Source organism: Delphinus delphis, chromosome 11, assembly GCF_949987515.2.
Source record: "Delphinus delphis chromosome 11, mDelDel1.2, whole genome shotgun sequence".
NCBI lineage: Eukaryota > Metazoa > Chordata > Mammalia > Artiodactyla > Delphinidae > Delphinus > Delphinus delphis.
Genome location: NC_082693.1, coordinates 98,128,964 through 98,144,331, shown reverse-complemented (window position 1 = coordinate 98,144,331; position 15,368 = coordinate 98,128,964). Strand labels below are relative to the sequence as shown.

Below are 15,368 nucleotides of genomic sequence, written 5' to 3'. Positions count from 1 at the left end.
CATAACCCACAGGCTCTTTGGAATGCTGGCAAACCCAGTTCTGGAGTGGCTTCTCCCTACCTGGCAAGCACGCCCGCTGGGGAAACTGAGAGGACCTGCGGGGGTGGGGGCAGGAGCCGCAAGGCCGGGGGATGAACACTGCGGATGCCGGGAAGAACACTGGGGCCATCTGAGCATCTCCTGCTCTGGCATTCGGCCAGCAGGAGGCGGGACCAGAACAACAAGTGGATGCTGGGGCCTGGGACCCCGCCCAAGATGGCACTGACCAGCGCCAAGGCCAAGAGGCCGAGTCTCCCAGGCAGCCTGGCTGTGTGCTGGCTGTGAGCACTTCCCGGGGCTGGAGGGAAGGGGTCACGCATCCATGCTCCTGAGATTGGCTCCCACCGTGGAGCTTTTCCTGAAACAACCGCCGGGGGCACGAAAGGAGGCCCATCTGATAAAATAAGGGATGGGGTCGTGTGGGGCGAGACCAGAGGGTCCTCACTGCTCCCTGAGGAACAGGGCTCCTGGACACCCCAGCAGGATATATCCTGGTGGCCTGAGACCGAGTGAGCTTGCAGTGACATATGGACACACAGCTTCAAGCTGAGGACACACAACCTTTCGTGCTGTTCCCACGCCGTCACTGGGTTGAAGAGAATCTGACTTTCAGGTGAGGTCATCTAACAGTGACACCCTAACGAGTCACGTCGGCTCACCCAGAGTCATTGCTACCTTTATCCGAGTCAGAGTAGATTCTGCCATCTGCGTGTCACAGATGAGGAAACTGAGGCCCAGAGAGCTGTCCCTTGCCCAAGGCTTCACCCCGGGGAGAGAGACGGCTGGGGTTTCTGCCTGGCTCCATGCACAGGCGGGTCTGGGAGCAGGCCTGCCCACCTTGAGCCCATATGAGGTCACTACCTTCACTTTCTGCAACCAGTCTCATTGGCATTTAGGCGCCTGAGAACCAGGGATCCTTGAGTTTCCCAAGACCCACATGGGAGGGCACGGCTCATTAACTACCCGCCCAGGCTGGGAGCCGGGCCCCCAGGAAGGCCAACACAGACAGACGATCGCGGGGACCGAGGGACTTACGTGTCTGCGGAGCGGCGGTAGTTCTCGGGACACTCGAAGGCCAGGCAGCGGAACCCGCCCTGGATGTTGAAGCAGGTCTCGTTGATGGAGCAGTTGTGGATGCCGGTCACACACTCATCAATGTCTGCAGGAGATCCCAAGGCAGCACGGTGAAGGCCAAGGCCCCCCAGCCATCCCCATCCACAGACAGGGGTGCCCAGGCCTCCCATCAACCAGGGTCAGGGGGGATCAGGCCATCCTTGCCCTCCACTGGCTGCTCTCTGGAGCAGAGCCCTGTGCCAGCGTTTTTACTTATAGGAGATTATATTTAATATACCTATTATTCACAATCCTAGGATTAAGCATAATAAGGATAACGGCAAACACTATATGACAGCCCTTAAAGTGTTTTGCAGGAAACACCTGCTTCTCATTCTAATTAAATGAGGCAAGTACTGTTATTATCCCCACTTATTCTATTCTATTGTGAAATATTTCACTATTCTACTTCATTCTATTCTAGAACCACGTTCCCCATTTTAGGGAAGAGTCATAGGGGTTAAGTGACTGGCCTAAGGTCACACATTCTGTAAGTGGTGGAGTCGAGCTTTGGATCCAGGCAGCCAGTGCCGCTCTGAGGCTCTCGAGTTGCATCAGCCTTACCTCACGTGTCACTTGTAACATCCTAGGAGGGAATGAGCAGAAGCCACTAGCCCCATATTACAGACGAGGAAAGTGAGGCTTAAAGGGATTCTATGTTGGGCCCAGTGTCCAAAGTCAGTGACTGTCTGGGATGGACCGGAACCCGGCCTGGGGCATGTCACGAGGTCACCCTGGACATGGGGAGCCGTCCCCTTCCCTCAACTTTCCGGAGGAGCCAAATGGTGGGCCCAGGGGATGTCACTGTGCCAGAGGCATCTGTTAAGAGATGCCAAATCCTGACCATTGGTGGCAAAAACAGCTCTCCCCCATCTCAAAGGCTGAGGCTCAGGAATGTGTTTTCACTGCGTCTGGCAGGACCCCAGGCTGCGGTGAGGGCGCCTGGCCAGGTCATCTGCTTCGTCAGAAATGTGAAAACAGAGCAACTTCCATCCGGAGCTCTGGACGAGCTGGGCGGGTCCCTCCCAGGAAACGCCACAGCTCCTGCCCGCCTTTGATGAAAGTCTTCAAACCTTCTTCATGACCAGAAAGGACATCTGCAGGACCCGGGCCCTCCAGAGCCTCTGGGCCACCAGCCCCACGTGGGGACTCATCAGGAGGGGCTGAACAGAGCCAACTTCTGACTCAGCTTCTGCGGCCATTCCCGGAGGTGAGGCCCACGCGCCCGTTCCAGGGTCGCCCCTTCACAAATATCTACTTAGCACCCCCCACCCCCGTAACCAAAGGGACGGTTACAGGACGCTGATGACCCCTGGAGTGTCCTTAGAAATGGGAGCCTAGTACAACTGGATGGATGTCGCTGGCCCCTCGTTTAGCCGACCCCCGGGCCCCCGCGGCATCCTCCAGCCATAGTGTCCCTAAATACAGAGACCTCTGGGTTGTCACACACCCTGACCAGGCCCATCCCCTCGCCAAGTGGGGATCATCACCCTGGGACAGAGGACTGCGCCGTCTGCTCACTGCTTTGCCCTTAACACCCAGCAGGGCCTGGGTTTGTCGAGTGACTGAACGAAAGACTAAACAGCAGTGCTATGCTATGGGGTCTTCCGGGAACTGACATCCTGTTTCCTCCACGGTGGGCATCTTCCTAAAGGCTGTCAGCCCTGCTTCGGGCCCTCTTGGGGCTGGCCCAGGGCAGGGTGGAAGGCTCAGAACCCCCGGCGGACAAGTGTGCCCGGGTATGGGAGACCAGGGTGCCCGTGGAGCCCAGGACACACCCAGGATGCAGAGCTGTCCCCTCTCCGAACGCATCCCGTCTGTGGTGTGGCTGCCAGGCCTCTGTCCCCCAACACCGCAGAGTCCCGAGCCGGCCCGAGACACCCCGGGAGTCCCACCCCGCTAGTCCCACCCCGCTCACCTTGACAGTTGCGGCCATTGGGAGCCAGCCTGTATCCGGTCGAGGGACAGCTGCACTGGAAGCTTCCGGGGATGTTGAGGCAGCGGTAGGAGCAGATGTGACCCCCAGTGGGCAGGGCACACTCGTCGATGTCTGTGACGGCAAAGCCCACCCTCAGCATCTGTGTGGACCCCGGCTGGGCTACACCCCCCGCGGTGGGCTGAGCTGCGGCCTGGAGGGCAGCCACACAGTACAAGCCGGACACGGCGCGGGGGGGCCTCAAAGTGCTGTGGCTGGGGCGGCCTCAGAGACCATCACGCCAGAAGGGGAAACTGAAGCCCAGAGAGGGTAAGAGCCTAGCCTAGGGCCACACAGCAAGTTCATGGTGTGAAGTGTGCACGTGGAAGGGGAGGAGGGAGACTGGGGAACCGGAGGCAGGAGGCAGTGCCCAGGGCTTCAGAACGACACACGTAGAGGTGCCCTGGCTGGCTACGTCCTAATGCTGTTTATTATAAATGTGCTCATAACAAACACACCTTATACAGAAACAGTAATAATCTTAACCAGAGTCATCCTCTGAGCACCTACATCGTGCCAGGCACATATGAAGTGCTTTTGAGTCACCGTTTGGATTCATCCTTTGACAACCTGGTGTGCGTGGGTTTAACCTCCACGTGACAGAGAGGATGGTCCAGGCCCAGGGAGGGGCTTTTAATAAGGCCAGAGGCAGAGCTGCGTGTCAGAGACGTGGGCGGCCCCTGAGGCCCCTCCTCACCTACCACTGCCCTGCTCGAGGTCCCAGCACACATGGCGATCCCCACTGTCACGTGTCATTTTACTAAAGAAAAATCTGTGGGCGGCTTTGCCCCTTTACACACTTCACTCTCAACGACGGGCAACGTGCATCCGAACAAATTTCAGTTAGAGGGAAAAATACACAAACCACCCGGCAGCCAGGAGATCGGGGATGGGGATCAGGGGAGGGGGTGCTTTCGCCCCCAGCCGAGCGGGGAGCCCTCACCTTCGCAGGTGACCCCGTCCACGTCACTGAGCTGGTAGCCTCGCCGGCAGTAACACTGGTAGGAACCGTAGACGTTGGCGCACTCCTGGCTGCAGGGGCTGCTGCTACACTCATTCACGTCTGAAAGAGAGGGTCCCGGGGTCACCGCTCAGTGCCGGCGGGGCCATGACCTCCCTCAAGTTAACACACACACACACAGAGGCAGAGGTTACCACGTGTAGGGCCAGAGACCTGCCTGGAGTTGCCCCAAGGGAGAAAGGCCCCACTCCGGCCCCTAACGGCCGGAGGACCTGGCATCTCCCCACACCCACCACCTGCTTCAAGCCAGACCGACTCTGGGCTGTTGCTCCTCTGCTCCCTTTGCCTAGAGCAGAGATCAGAAAACTTCCGGCCCACCACCTGTGTTTGCAAATAAAGTTTTATTGGTACGTGGCCCCGCTTATTCATTTACTATGGTCCACGGCTGCTTGTGCGTTACAAGGGCGGAGTTGAATAGTCGCAAAAGAGATGCAGCTGGCAAAGCCTATTTACTACGTGGCTTTTAGAAAAAGAGTTTGCCAACCTCTGACCTAGACGTCCCTCGTCATTTTTGTTTACTGCTAATTCTCAGCGGGGCAGGAGGGGTGAGCAGCAGAGAATGTCCGTTAGCCTCTTACCCCGGGTCTCATCCCTGCAGCCCCGCCTGCCTGGCCTGGCTGCCACCTGTTCACTTGCTCACCTCTGCTCAGTGTGGTTTCTTACATCCTAGAGACACTCCCTGAAGACAGGAACCATGTTATTGCTACACGTCTGGGGCGGCGGGTGCTTGATAAGTGCTTAGTGGAGTAATACTGCAAGGCTGGCCCTTGTGTCCACAATATTGTCCACTAACATAGATATGAATACCTACTATTCAGCCATTGAGGAGTGACCGGGGACGGCACTAGCCACGAGTGATAATGACAGTGATCCGAGCAGTCCCCATATCACAAGTGGGCACCGTGACAAACCCTTGACAGGCTTCACCTTGACTCACCCTCACGACCCCCTACAAGGTGGGTCCTACTCTCCCCATTTTACGCATGAGCACACTGAGGCCCAGAAATGCCGAGTTACTCCTTCAAGGCCGTAAATGTGACACAGCTGGGATGTGAACCCAGGCCCGAGGGACCACCGTGCATGAATCTTGCCCCTTGCCATTACATGTGTGTGCTGGGTCTGGTTTTGGGGGACAAATCCCAGAATCTCAGGAGAAGCCTCGGACCCAGGAGTCCTCACACTGTCCATGCTCCAGGTTGAGAATTACACACTGGGGTGCATCCTGGCATATCTGACTTTTGTGATCATCCTTCTTAATCCAGAAATTTAAGACCTGCCATGTCTTGAGTGTGGCTCGAGAGGTTGCCCCTGGGCACTGCGCTGCAAAGAAGGGAGCTCGATGGGCAATGTGAGGGACTGCCGAGGGGGGCCAGAAGCTCTCAGTTTCGCTGACCTCATCACCTAATTCCCGTAGAAGATGTGACGTCCACTGAGCACCTCCTATGTGCCAGGCCCTCCCCTCATTTCAGTCCATCCCATCAGATGGGGTCAGTGTTATCTGACAACCCCAAGACTCTTGACACTAATGACTCGGTCCAACCCGCCCCCCAACCCAGAGACCTGACCAAACTTTAGCATCAGCCCAAGACCATGACCCTTGAAATGCCTGCCTGGGAAAGCTTGATGCTGCCAAAGAATTTCCTGTGTATTCCAGCCAACACCGGAATACAGGCCCTGACCTCCCTTTTCCTTAGAAGCATTTACTTTAGAAAACCTGCAGATGTAAATCCTTTCTGTCCCTTTGAGATGTATCTTCTGCAACCCAGGTCCTTTTAAGGTGGGAACCAGGCCTTTGAAATGCGGTCATCAGGGAGAGGTCCCACCCCCACCGCAGCTCCCAGACTCTGCAGGAGGGTCAGAGCCAGTGAGAAGACACAGCTGGCCTAATTCCACTGACCAGCGCCCTTAACATCCTCTAGAACTATTCCTTAGCAGGCCCCAGCATTTAAAAAACCTGCACCTTTTTTTTTTTGGTGGAGTTGAGACCAATTTACGCTGAAGTCTCTTTCCCCCACTGCGTAGTCTAAATAAAGTCTGTCTTCCCACTTTTAACAAGTGTCCAGCTTTTGTTTCTCTTTGGCATAAACAACCCCATTTCCCCTGTGAGGACAATTAGGCAGGTGAGGTCAGCCACTCCCCAGGGTCATGTGAGTAAGCAGTGGGCCAGATGCCCCCAAACCCCACACCCTCAGCCACCTCCCACCCGGCTTCTGCAGCCAACTTGTCCATCCCTACGTGTGCACAGGTGTTATCACCCCTGGCAGGGCCCAGGAGAAACTGGGGAGGGCAGTCATCTCCGACAAGCAAGCTTTTAGAGGTCCTTCCCCTGCGGATACGCTGTTTGATATGCTCTAGGGCATAAATGTGAGTCGGTCCCACGCCGAGCTGCAGGGAGAGTGGTGGTTTCCCCAGGAGGTGGGCAGCCTGGGGGAAGGGGCGCGGATGCAGTCACAGAGCTCCTGACCCTGCCCCGCCCTGCCCTCACCTTCACAGGACCGGCCATCAGAGGAGAGCCGGAAGCCCATGGTGCAGCTGCAGTAGTAGGAGCCAGGCGTGTTCTCGCACTTGTGGCCACACAGGCGCCCGGGGTAGCGCCGGCACTCGTTGATGTCTGAAACAGAGCAGGAGGTGGCTCAGGCAGAGTCCTCCCTGGGCAGTGCTGCCCGTGGTGGCAGCTCACGACCTTTGTCCCCCACTTCCCCTGGCCTCCTCTCCAAGAGAAAGACCACTGACTTGTCCCAAACACGTGGCAAGTCAGCAGGGGAGCTGGGACGGCCCCGGCCTGTCTGCCCGCTGGGCGAGCCTCGTGCTCCTTCCGCGACGGCACGCCTGGGCACGTTCCCACCCGCCAGTTCTCCACCCCAGAGCCCGAGAGAGTGCCCTCCAGGATCCGACAAAGGTGCCGTGGGGCTGGGCGGGGCAGGTGCCAGCTCCCCTGAGCACCCTGGTTTGGGGATGGCTGGCGTCCACCAGCAGGACCTGTCCTAGCCCCTGGTGTTCGGGCCACCATGCCATCTTGGGTTCTCACTGCCCTGGGCGAGCACACAGCTCTGGGCCCTGCAGCGCTGCACGTCGGCAGGAACCTCTGGGAAATCACTAAGACTTTGGGGCATTTGTAGAGCTGGCTGGAGCCTCAAACACTCAGCGGTCCCGGGGCAAGCAGAGCACCTGTTCTACAGGTAAGGACCCTGGCTCACGCCCAGGAGGGCCTCCCCAGGAGCTACATGGTCGGCAGCAGCAGAGCTGGAACCAGAACGGGGGTCTCCCGATCGGGGTCCCTTCTCTGGCACTGTCTGCACTTGGGATTTTCAGAGGTGAGGAGTAGACCACGGTCATTCCAGGGTGCCCCAGGCTGGGTTCTCCTTGATGTCATCTGGCCGGGCCCTCTGCAGGGACACCCACGTACCCACACACGTTCTGCTGATGCCGTCGAAGTAGTAGCCGGCCTTGCACTCGCAGCGGAAACTTCCAGGGGAGTTCACACAGTGATGCCCCGGCCCACAGGGCTCAGAGGGCGGCAAGCACTCATCCACATCTTGCAAAAGAGAAAGACACGGTGAAGAACCTTTAGTGTGCCGGGGGCTTTTTGCCCTAAGATGATCAGGAAGGAAGGAGCCAACTAAAACGTAATGGACAAAGCGGCATCATTGAATTCTTAACCTGATTTCACAGAGGACCTACGATGTGCCAAGTCCATGCTGGCGAGATGGCTGACGCAGACGCAGCCTCTACCCTCGGGGGCCTCCTGCTGCTCTGGGCCAGCAGTGACCCTAGTTAAGGCAGGAAGTGCCCAGTGACTGGGGAGAGGCTGAGGAAATGCCCTGGGTGTTACAGGGAGGAGACTCCTCGGTGTGGCAGGGATCTGGGCAGGCTGGGCGCACAATGCCCTTGCCCGAACCCAAAGGAACGTAGGTGAAGAGGGAAGCACGTAAGAGCAAAAACCACACAGAGAGGAGAGGGCACCTGGATCATAAAGTTTGTGAGGTTGGGGCCAACTCGGGAGGACTGACTTGTAAGCAGAGGGCATCTGTCCTCTGTCTGCCGCCAATGGGGGGCCATCACCGACGGGGGCTGTGAGCAGGGAGGCGCGAGAGAGCTTTCAGCTCAGGAGGAACCAGACAGACTGAAGGGGCAAAGCTGGCGGCAGTGGGTGGGTTGGCATTCTACTGCAACGGTGCAGGCTATAGCCAGTAAAGACCTATGCTTGGAGATCAGCAATGGGATGGACGGACAGGTGCAAACAGCTTCCTTTGGGGATCTGCTCTCTCCTTCCAGGGAAGGGAGGGCTGTGCTGGGAGCAGACCAAAAGTCCATTTCAAATAGGTTTTCTTTTTTTAATACCAACCAACACAGCGGGTCCCCTCCTCATTGAGATGGTAGCCACGGCCACAGTTGGGCACGTTCTTCTGGCATGTGTAGGAGCCCTCCGTGTTGATGCATGTCTGCCCCACAGGGCATGGGGCACTGATACTCAAACACTCATTGATATCTACAGGGGGAAAGACGGAGACAACGGGGTTAAACCCGGAGGGCTTCCCAAAACCCAACCCCTGGATCTCCAAAGCAATCCTCCTCTTTAAAAATCACGAATGCAGTTACGACGATGCCCTCGCCCTGGACCACACAGCAGCCTCCCAACTGGCTCCCAGGTTTCAGCAGCATACCACACCGTAACGACCCCTCCCCGGTCCATCCTCCTGCCCCTAAACCCGCAACACTTCCATCTTCCACTGCACAGAATCCGAAGCTGCCCGCCTGTGAGTCCCACACGGTGAACTTGGCAATTCAGGTGCCGTCCTGTGTTCACATACTCCACACGGTTAATGAGGGTTTTCCCTGAGCTGAGCAGTGGCTGAGGGGCAGAGGCGGCCGCCCCCTCGGTGCCGGCACTCGTGCTCTGCGCTCCTCCAGTGACTGGCTGGCCCCCGCGCCCCACTCCCCAGCCTCACTCGGGTCCATCTCTCCTGCAGCCCAGGCTCCAGCCCTAGCCTCCAGCGGCCACTCAGATCCCGCCTCTGTGCCTTTATTCACAGTTCCTCCCTGGGAAGCCAGCGCCCCGGTCTGCCTGGTGAACGTGCCTTTCTTACAGCTTGGGCACGACCTTCTCCCACATCCCCACCCCCATTCCGGGCTCCACGGGGCCTGTGTGCACTCGCGCCCCCGGGGAAGGGCTGCTCTAAGCTCTCCGCACGGTGGCTCCCTCCCCGACTGGACACGCCTCTGATGGGGGACCGTGGGGCGTGCATTCCCCTTTGATGAACACATGCCCGGTGGGTGTGAACCAGTAAACCAAGAAGGAGAACTGGGTTACACGTGTGTTCACTGATCGCACTGAGATTCAGTGCCAAACCGCACAGATTGAACTTCCTACCAGGAGTATTCTCCCAGAAGGACCTAAGGTTTCAGGAATCACCTATAAACATCTAGGGGGGCCAAGAGAAGGGGGTGATGGTAGAGGACCAGCTGTACTTCTCCCCTCGCAGCCAAGGCCCACCCTCCTCGGACAAATGGGCAGCCCGACTCCCTCCCCATCCTGGTGTCGGCCTTTGTGCTGCCGGTCTTGCAGTGCAGCACTTTACAGTTTACAAAAGCTTTCACCTCCAGTACTGCCCTGCAAGTTAGGCAGGAAGGGATTATCTGCATTTTATAAACAGGAAACTCCACGAGCCCAAGGCTGGGACCCACTCAGGTCTAGAATCAGGGTCTCCCGCCTCCCAGCCAGGACGAGGGCCCCTAAACCTGGCGTGGGCGAACCACAACCCGCCGGCCAGATCCCACCCCCTGCCTGTTTTTGTAAGTTCAGTTCTACTGGAGCACAGCCAGGCCCATTCCTTTATGTAGCGCCCACGGCTGCTTCCACGTGGCTGTGACGGAGACCCTTCGGTCGACGAGGTTGATATTTACTCTCTAGTCCTTCTCAGAAAAAGCTTGGCCCTGTGTCGAGAATGAATGCAGTGTTTAGAACTTTTCCCGCTGCCAAGCAGGGTGGAAGCTTTCCCTTTCTGCACTTGGCTTTTGCTTTCTTTTTTGCAAATAAAGAGGGACATCACTTTTGAAATAAAAAAGGTAATTTTTAAAACGGAAGACTCCTGAACTTGGTCGTGGCACTTGACTGTGAACTAGGCTGTGAACCTGATTGTGGGCGCACAAAAAGCGGGACTGCCCCACCCTCCCAGCGTGCTGAGACGAGGGGCGCCTCTAGGACCTCTGAAGACCCAAGTTCGGGGGTGGGTGCTGGGCTGCGGCCAGTTCTGGGCCCCCGGGCTCCTGCTCTGGAGTCTCCCCCCGTAGAGCTGCACCCCTGGGGTGGGGGCGGGTGGGAACCGAGGCTAAGTCGAGACTTGCAACGGTCCCTTCTTTGTGGAAATCGGGCTGATTTGGCCATGAGTCAGGGTTTCCATCCCCGGCAGATGCCATCCTCCGTGGAGCCCCCTGCAAGTGCGCTGCAAGTCTAGGCAGGCCCCTCCTCCCTCCTGGCCCTGGGAGAGCTGTCAGCCTCCGGCTCACCCGGCCTCCTTCTGGGAGCGAGGACAGCCCCCCTGCTGGCAGGAGGCTGGCGAGGGGCCAATGCAGCCAAGCTGAGGCCCCCGCGGCTCAGAAGCCTCGCCTGCCCTTGAAAGGGGAGCTTCAGGAACAAAGACTGAGGTTGGCTTCAGACGAGGCCCCTGTCCTAAGGGGTTGATGTTCTATTTGCCTTTAGATATCCTGGGATGGTAATAAAAGCGGGGAAGGACTTTCAGTCCAAACTGCCATTTCAAATCAAAGATCAATACAGATTTATCTGCAAGAGGGTGAGACAGAGGAAATTCTCGGCCCCTTGCTCGTGGCGTACCAGCCTTTCCAGGGGGGGTGACGGGGCAGCTCCAGGAAGGGTGAGTTCTGACTAGTGGCGCCTGCAGCGCAGAACAAGGGAGACGACTCTCTGACCTCAAAGGGAGGACCCAGAAGCTTCTGCTGAGCAGAGGGCAAGGGCAGCCTGGCAGATCTGGACTCAAACGCCAACAGCATACAGTGATCTGGCCAGATGGCTAGTCTCGGGCGACTGCAGGAGAAAGCGGGGACCACCTCCTGTCTGTAGAACAGGTCACTCTGGCCACTACTCCCGCGCTCGCCCCTGCCCCACGCTGCCTCTGCAACTGAAGCAGTCTCACCCAGACCTCCTCTTTTTATTAATTTCCACGGGATTTGCTTTCATTTCACGTTGATCTTCCTCCGATATCAACAGAGTATTTTGCCATTTTAACCCTTTTTAAGTGTACAGGAGAGTGGCATCAAGCACATTCAGTGTGGTGCAACCAGCAACGCTGTCCAGCCACAGACCTCATTCCTCATCCCAAGCAGAATCCCACCTGTTGAGCCATAACTCCCCACCCCTGTCTCCCAGCCCCTGGCAACCACCATTCTACTCTCTGTCTCTATGAACTTGACTCCTAACACGGAGTATCTTCTAAAACCATTTTTAATACACAGGGCACTTCACAACCACCTCGTTTAATCCTTGCCTCAAGCCTACAAGCCAGATATGATGATTATTCCCATTTTATAGAGGAGGAAGTTGAGGCTCCGAGGAAGTAAATGACCTCAGGTCACTTGGTTCAACACCAGGTGTCTCTGACCTCAAAACACAAGCGCTTTCATCTAAACCAGAGATTGCTAAACTATAGCCGTGGGGCCAAACCCAGCTGCCGCCTGTGTTTGTAAATAAAGTTTTATTGGGACACAGACCCACCCACTTGTTCAACACCGCCATGGCTGCTTTCCAGCTCCAACCGCAGAGCTAAGTAGTTGCAGCGGAGACCACACAGCCCACCATGAATAACTTATTATCCAGTCCTTTATAGAAAAAGCTTGCTGACCTCCGTTCTATACACTACGCAGTGCCCCATCACTGGACGGTTCCCCCACCTGGCGGACCCGTTAGCCCTGGCGGCAGCATCTTACCAATACAGTTGCCTAGAGCATCTTGTATAAAGCCGCTCTTGCACTGTAGCTTGGGTCTGCAGCGGAAGGATCCCAGAGTATTCTGACAGATAAAATCGGGGAGGCAGTTATGAATACCACTCTCACACTCGTCAATATCTGGTACATCATAAAAAAAGGAAATTGTTAGCAAGAGTCCTGCCAGAAGCATCTTTCAACACTTTAAAATCACAAGAATTTTTTTTTTTTTTAATGCTCATTACTCAGACTATAACCCCAAACGTTCCAATAGAGAGGTCACATTCCAAAAGGGCCTTAGCCAAATGGTGCTCGTGTTTCTAAAGATTCAAAACTGACTTTTCCCCCAAGGATCTTATGATGCAAATTTTCTGTTATGTGATAAATAACCCAGGCATTTTCCTGGCAATATGTGGTTTGATTTGGTTCTCATTTCAGGCATGTTTAGTTTAGATTATAAAGCGACGATGATCTTAAGTGGCAATAAACACTGTCCCTATAAACTTATTCACTCTGCAGTCCTCGCAATATTCCAGATATTAACAATGATGATTGTCGTGACTGGACGTTGGCTGCCCTTCCCTTGAAGTTCATGGCGTCAAATGTTCAAAAGTGTATACTCAGCTGGCTGGGCCCCTGGGTTCTCGAGGTCCACACCGCCCAGGGAGTCTGCAGGGGTGGGGAGGACTGAGCTCATCCAAAGGCCCTCATAATTCAAACGACGTTTTTACACAAGTGGTCTTGTCGTTCTGAAGGGCTGGAAACCCTCAGCAGAAAACTATGTTCTAACAGATCCTCATCAAAGGCTTATCTGCTAAATAACATCTATGGTTTGGCGGGGGAAAGCCAGCAGCCAGAAATGTCATGTTTTTTTATGCAGCGGAAGGGAATATGCTTTGAACTTCAAGGAAACCTGGAATCAGATGGAAGGCAGCTGTTGTGCAAAAAAACAGCTCGGGGGTGGGGGGACTGGAAAGCACATGTGAGCACCTGAAATTCATCTCTGGTCTTGTTTTTAAATGAGCGTGTTCTAAGCCTTTTCAGAAATCCAAACTCTCCACTGTCATTAACTCAGCATTACGGTAAAGGAGGTAAATCTTCACTAATAACAGGGTTGGCCAGTGCCCCAGGCAGCCAAAGGGGGGACACGGCACCACGGAGCCCAGACCCCAGGGAGCCCAGTGCCACTTCCCCATCGCATCATACGCACTTCCGGGGGATGGGGTTTTGAGACTCGGAGCTTATCCTACCTTTGCAGTCATTGCCCTCTGTGAGCTCATAGCCAGTCCCACAGCTGCTGTCGCGCTGGCAGCGGAAAGAGCCCACTGTATTGATGCAGGATTCTCCAAGACGGCAGTTTTGGCCGCCCATGATACATTCATTGATATCTAGGAGAGACACAGGTGACGCAGGAGTAACCAGCAAGAACAACCGATCCTCACGCTTTATCAGAAGGAATGTACCAGAGGGCACGATGGGTTCGACCCCCCACATCCACCAAGCTCCCCGGGCACGTGCGTATTCAGGCCGTGCACCGGAATGGAGCCCTGGGCGCTCGCCATCAGTGCAAAAGCAAAAGCAACGGCTTCTCTGCCCTGCTGAGCTATTTCAGACGTACTGCTCTTCCTGAGCACCTGCTAAGCAAGCACCAGGCCCTGAACTGGACTCATGTGACCCTAGAGAACCCCCTATTCGGGGCTACCACCTCCCTCCGTCTCCCCTATCTCACAGGTGAGAGGCCAAGAGAGGCTGAGGGACGTGCCCAGGGCCACTCAGCAGATCCTGGATTCAGAGCCCGGTCACACCCCAAACCCAACCCCTTTTCACAGCACGGTGTTTACATCCTGCTGGAGGACAGCCGTGGCCGGAAGCCAGGCGCTGCAAACTCCAGGAGACGCTGGGAAGCCGGTCCTGGACCGTTCTTCACCTACGAATGGGGCCCCAAGTTGTGCAAAGCAGGCCCTGCTTGGCTGTCAGGCAGAGGCAGAGGCTCCCGGGGCAGGACGACGTTTACCTTCACAGGAGACGCCGTCCGGGAGCAGCTGGTAGCCCACAAAGCAGGAGCAGACGACCTCCTCCCCCGTGTCTCGGCACTGCTGTTTGCAGGGCCCGCCGCCTGGAGTCAGAGCAAACGTGAGCGGAGGCCAGGTGCACCCCGGAGACCTCCTGGTTTTTTCCAGGTGTTTGGATGGGGTCAGAGAAAGCACCCTCAGGGTAGGCTGACACAGAAGGGCAGGCTCCCCAGGCTGGAGCCCACTGCAGCCTTCACAGCGCCCTCCCTTCCCATGGGAAACCCCCCGGGGCTGCGGCTTCAGGTCCCAGCCCTGATCTGACAGATCGAGGGTGTGTGCGGGGCCCCGATATCCCATTTCCACCGCCACTGCCTCAGCTCCGGCCGCCCGCTCCCCTGGCTCTCTGAGCATCGCTTGGTACCACCCTCCAACCAGGCTTCCTGCAGGGCGGCCAGCGTGATGCCCAAAGAGCAAATCCCATGGGGACAAAACCTCTACCGGGCAAAGATTCCAGGAAATAAAATTCTGACTGCTGCCCGGGGCCTGCAGGGCCCCGCCCACTTCTCCAGCCTCTTCCTTTCTCCCCGCACCCCACCCCATGACCCACCAGTGCCCAGCTGCTGCGGGTCTGCAAGTCCCCGCTCCCACTGCCACAAACCCCCTGCCAGTGTCATCTCCCTGGCTAACCCATCCTCAGCCATTGCAAGCCAGCTATCCCCTCCCCCAGGGAGAGCCTCGCACGCCCCCCAGAGAGGATTACGAGCCTTTCTGGGGTTCTCTGCCCTCCCTTCCGCCTACCCCCAACCCCCAGCCCTGTGTGCCGAGTGTCACTGTACACCAACCACATCATTTTGTGATTAAACTGGCTCCCTAATGAAAGCCCAACCACAAGGCGAGCCACTGAATGTGCTCGGGGAGCGGACTTGCCAGTCCAGACATGCGGGAATGTTCCATAAAGAGAAATAAAGTCTTGGCATATGGAAAACAAAGGTGCAAGGCGCTAGTGACTTTTTTTTTTTTTGATGTGGACCATTTTTAAAGTCTTTTTTTAAAAAAAAAAATATATATATATATATATATTTATTTATTTGGCTGTGCCGGGTCTTAGTTGTGGCAGGCGGGCTCCTTAGTTGCAGCACGAGAACTCTTAGTTGCGGCATGCGTGTGGGATCTAGTTCCCTGACCAGGGATTGAACCCGGGCCCCCTGACTCACTGGGAGCACGAACGGAGTCTTAACCACTGTGCCACCAGGGAAGTCCCAAGGCCCTA

General features: G+C 56.3%; 1 protein-coding gene across 3 annotated transcripts in view; it reads right to left on the bottom strand.

Annotated features, from left to right (window-relative positions):
• Window positions 1-15,368, bottom strand: part of FBLN1 (fibulin 1) — a 78,973-nt gene that overhangs the window by 34,391 nt on the left and 29,214 nt on the right. For all 3 annotated transcript variants that reach the window (XR_009521269.1, XM_060025815.1, XM_060025817.1), the window contains exons 6-14: window positions 14,101-14,202; window positions 13,337-13,474; window positions 12,090-12,227; window positions 8,494-8,637; window positions 7,555-7,683; window positions 6,634-6,759; window positions 4,071-4,190; window positions 3,071-3,202; window positions 1,075-1,198 (exon numbers count right to left, since the gene is read on the bottom strand). Coding sequence is in view for 2 of the 3 variants with exons in the window: in XM_060025815.1 (XP_059881798.1) it covers window positions 1,075-1,198; window positions 3,071-3,202; window positions 4,071-4,190; window positions 6,634-6,759; window positions 7,555-7,683; window positions 8,494-8,637; window positions 12,090-12,227; window positions 13,337-13,474; window positions 14,101-14,202 (1,153 nt within the window). In the remaining variant the exon portion in view is untranslated. The remainder of the gene's footprint in view (window positions 1-1,074; window positions 1,199-3,070; window positions 3,203-4,070; window positions 4,191-6,633; window positions 6,760-7,554; window positions 7,684-8,493; window positions 8,638-12,089; window positions 12,228-13,336; window positions 13,475-14,100; window positions 14,203-15,368) is intronic.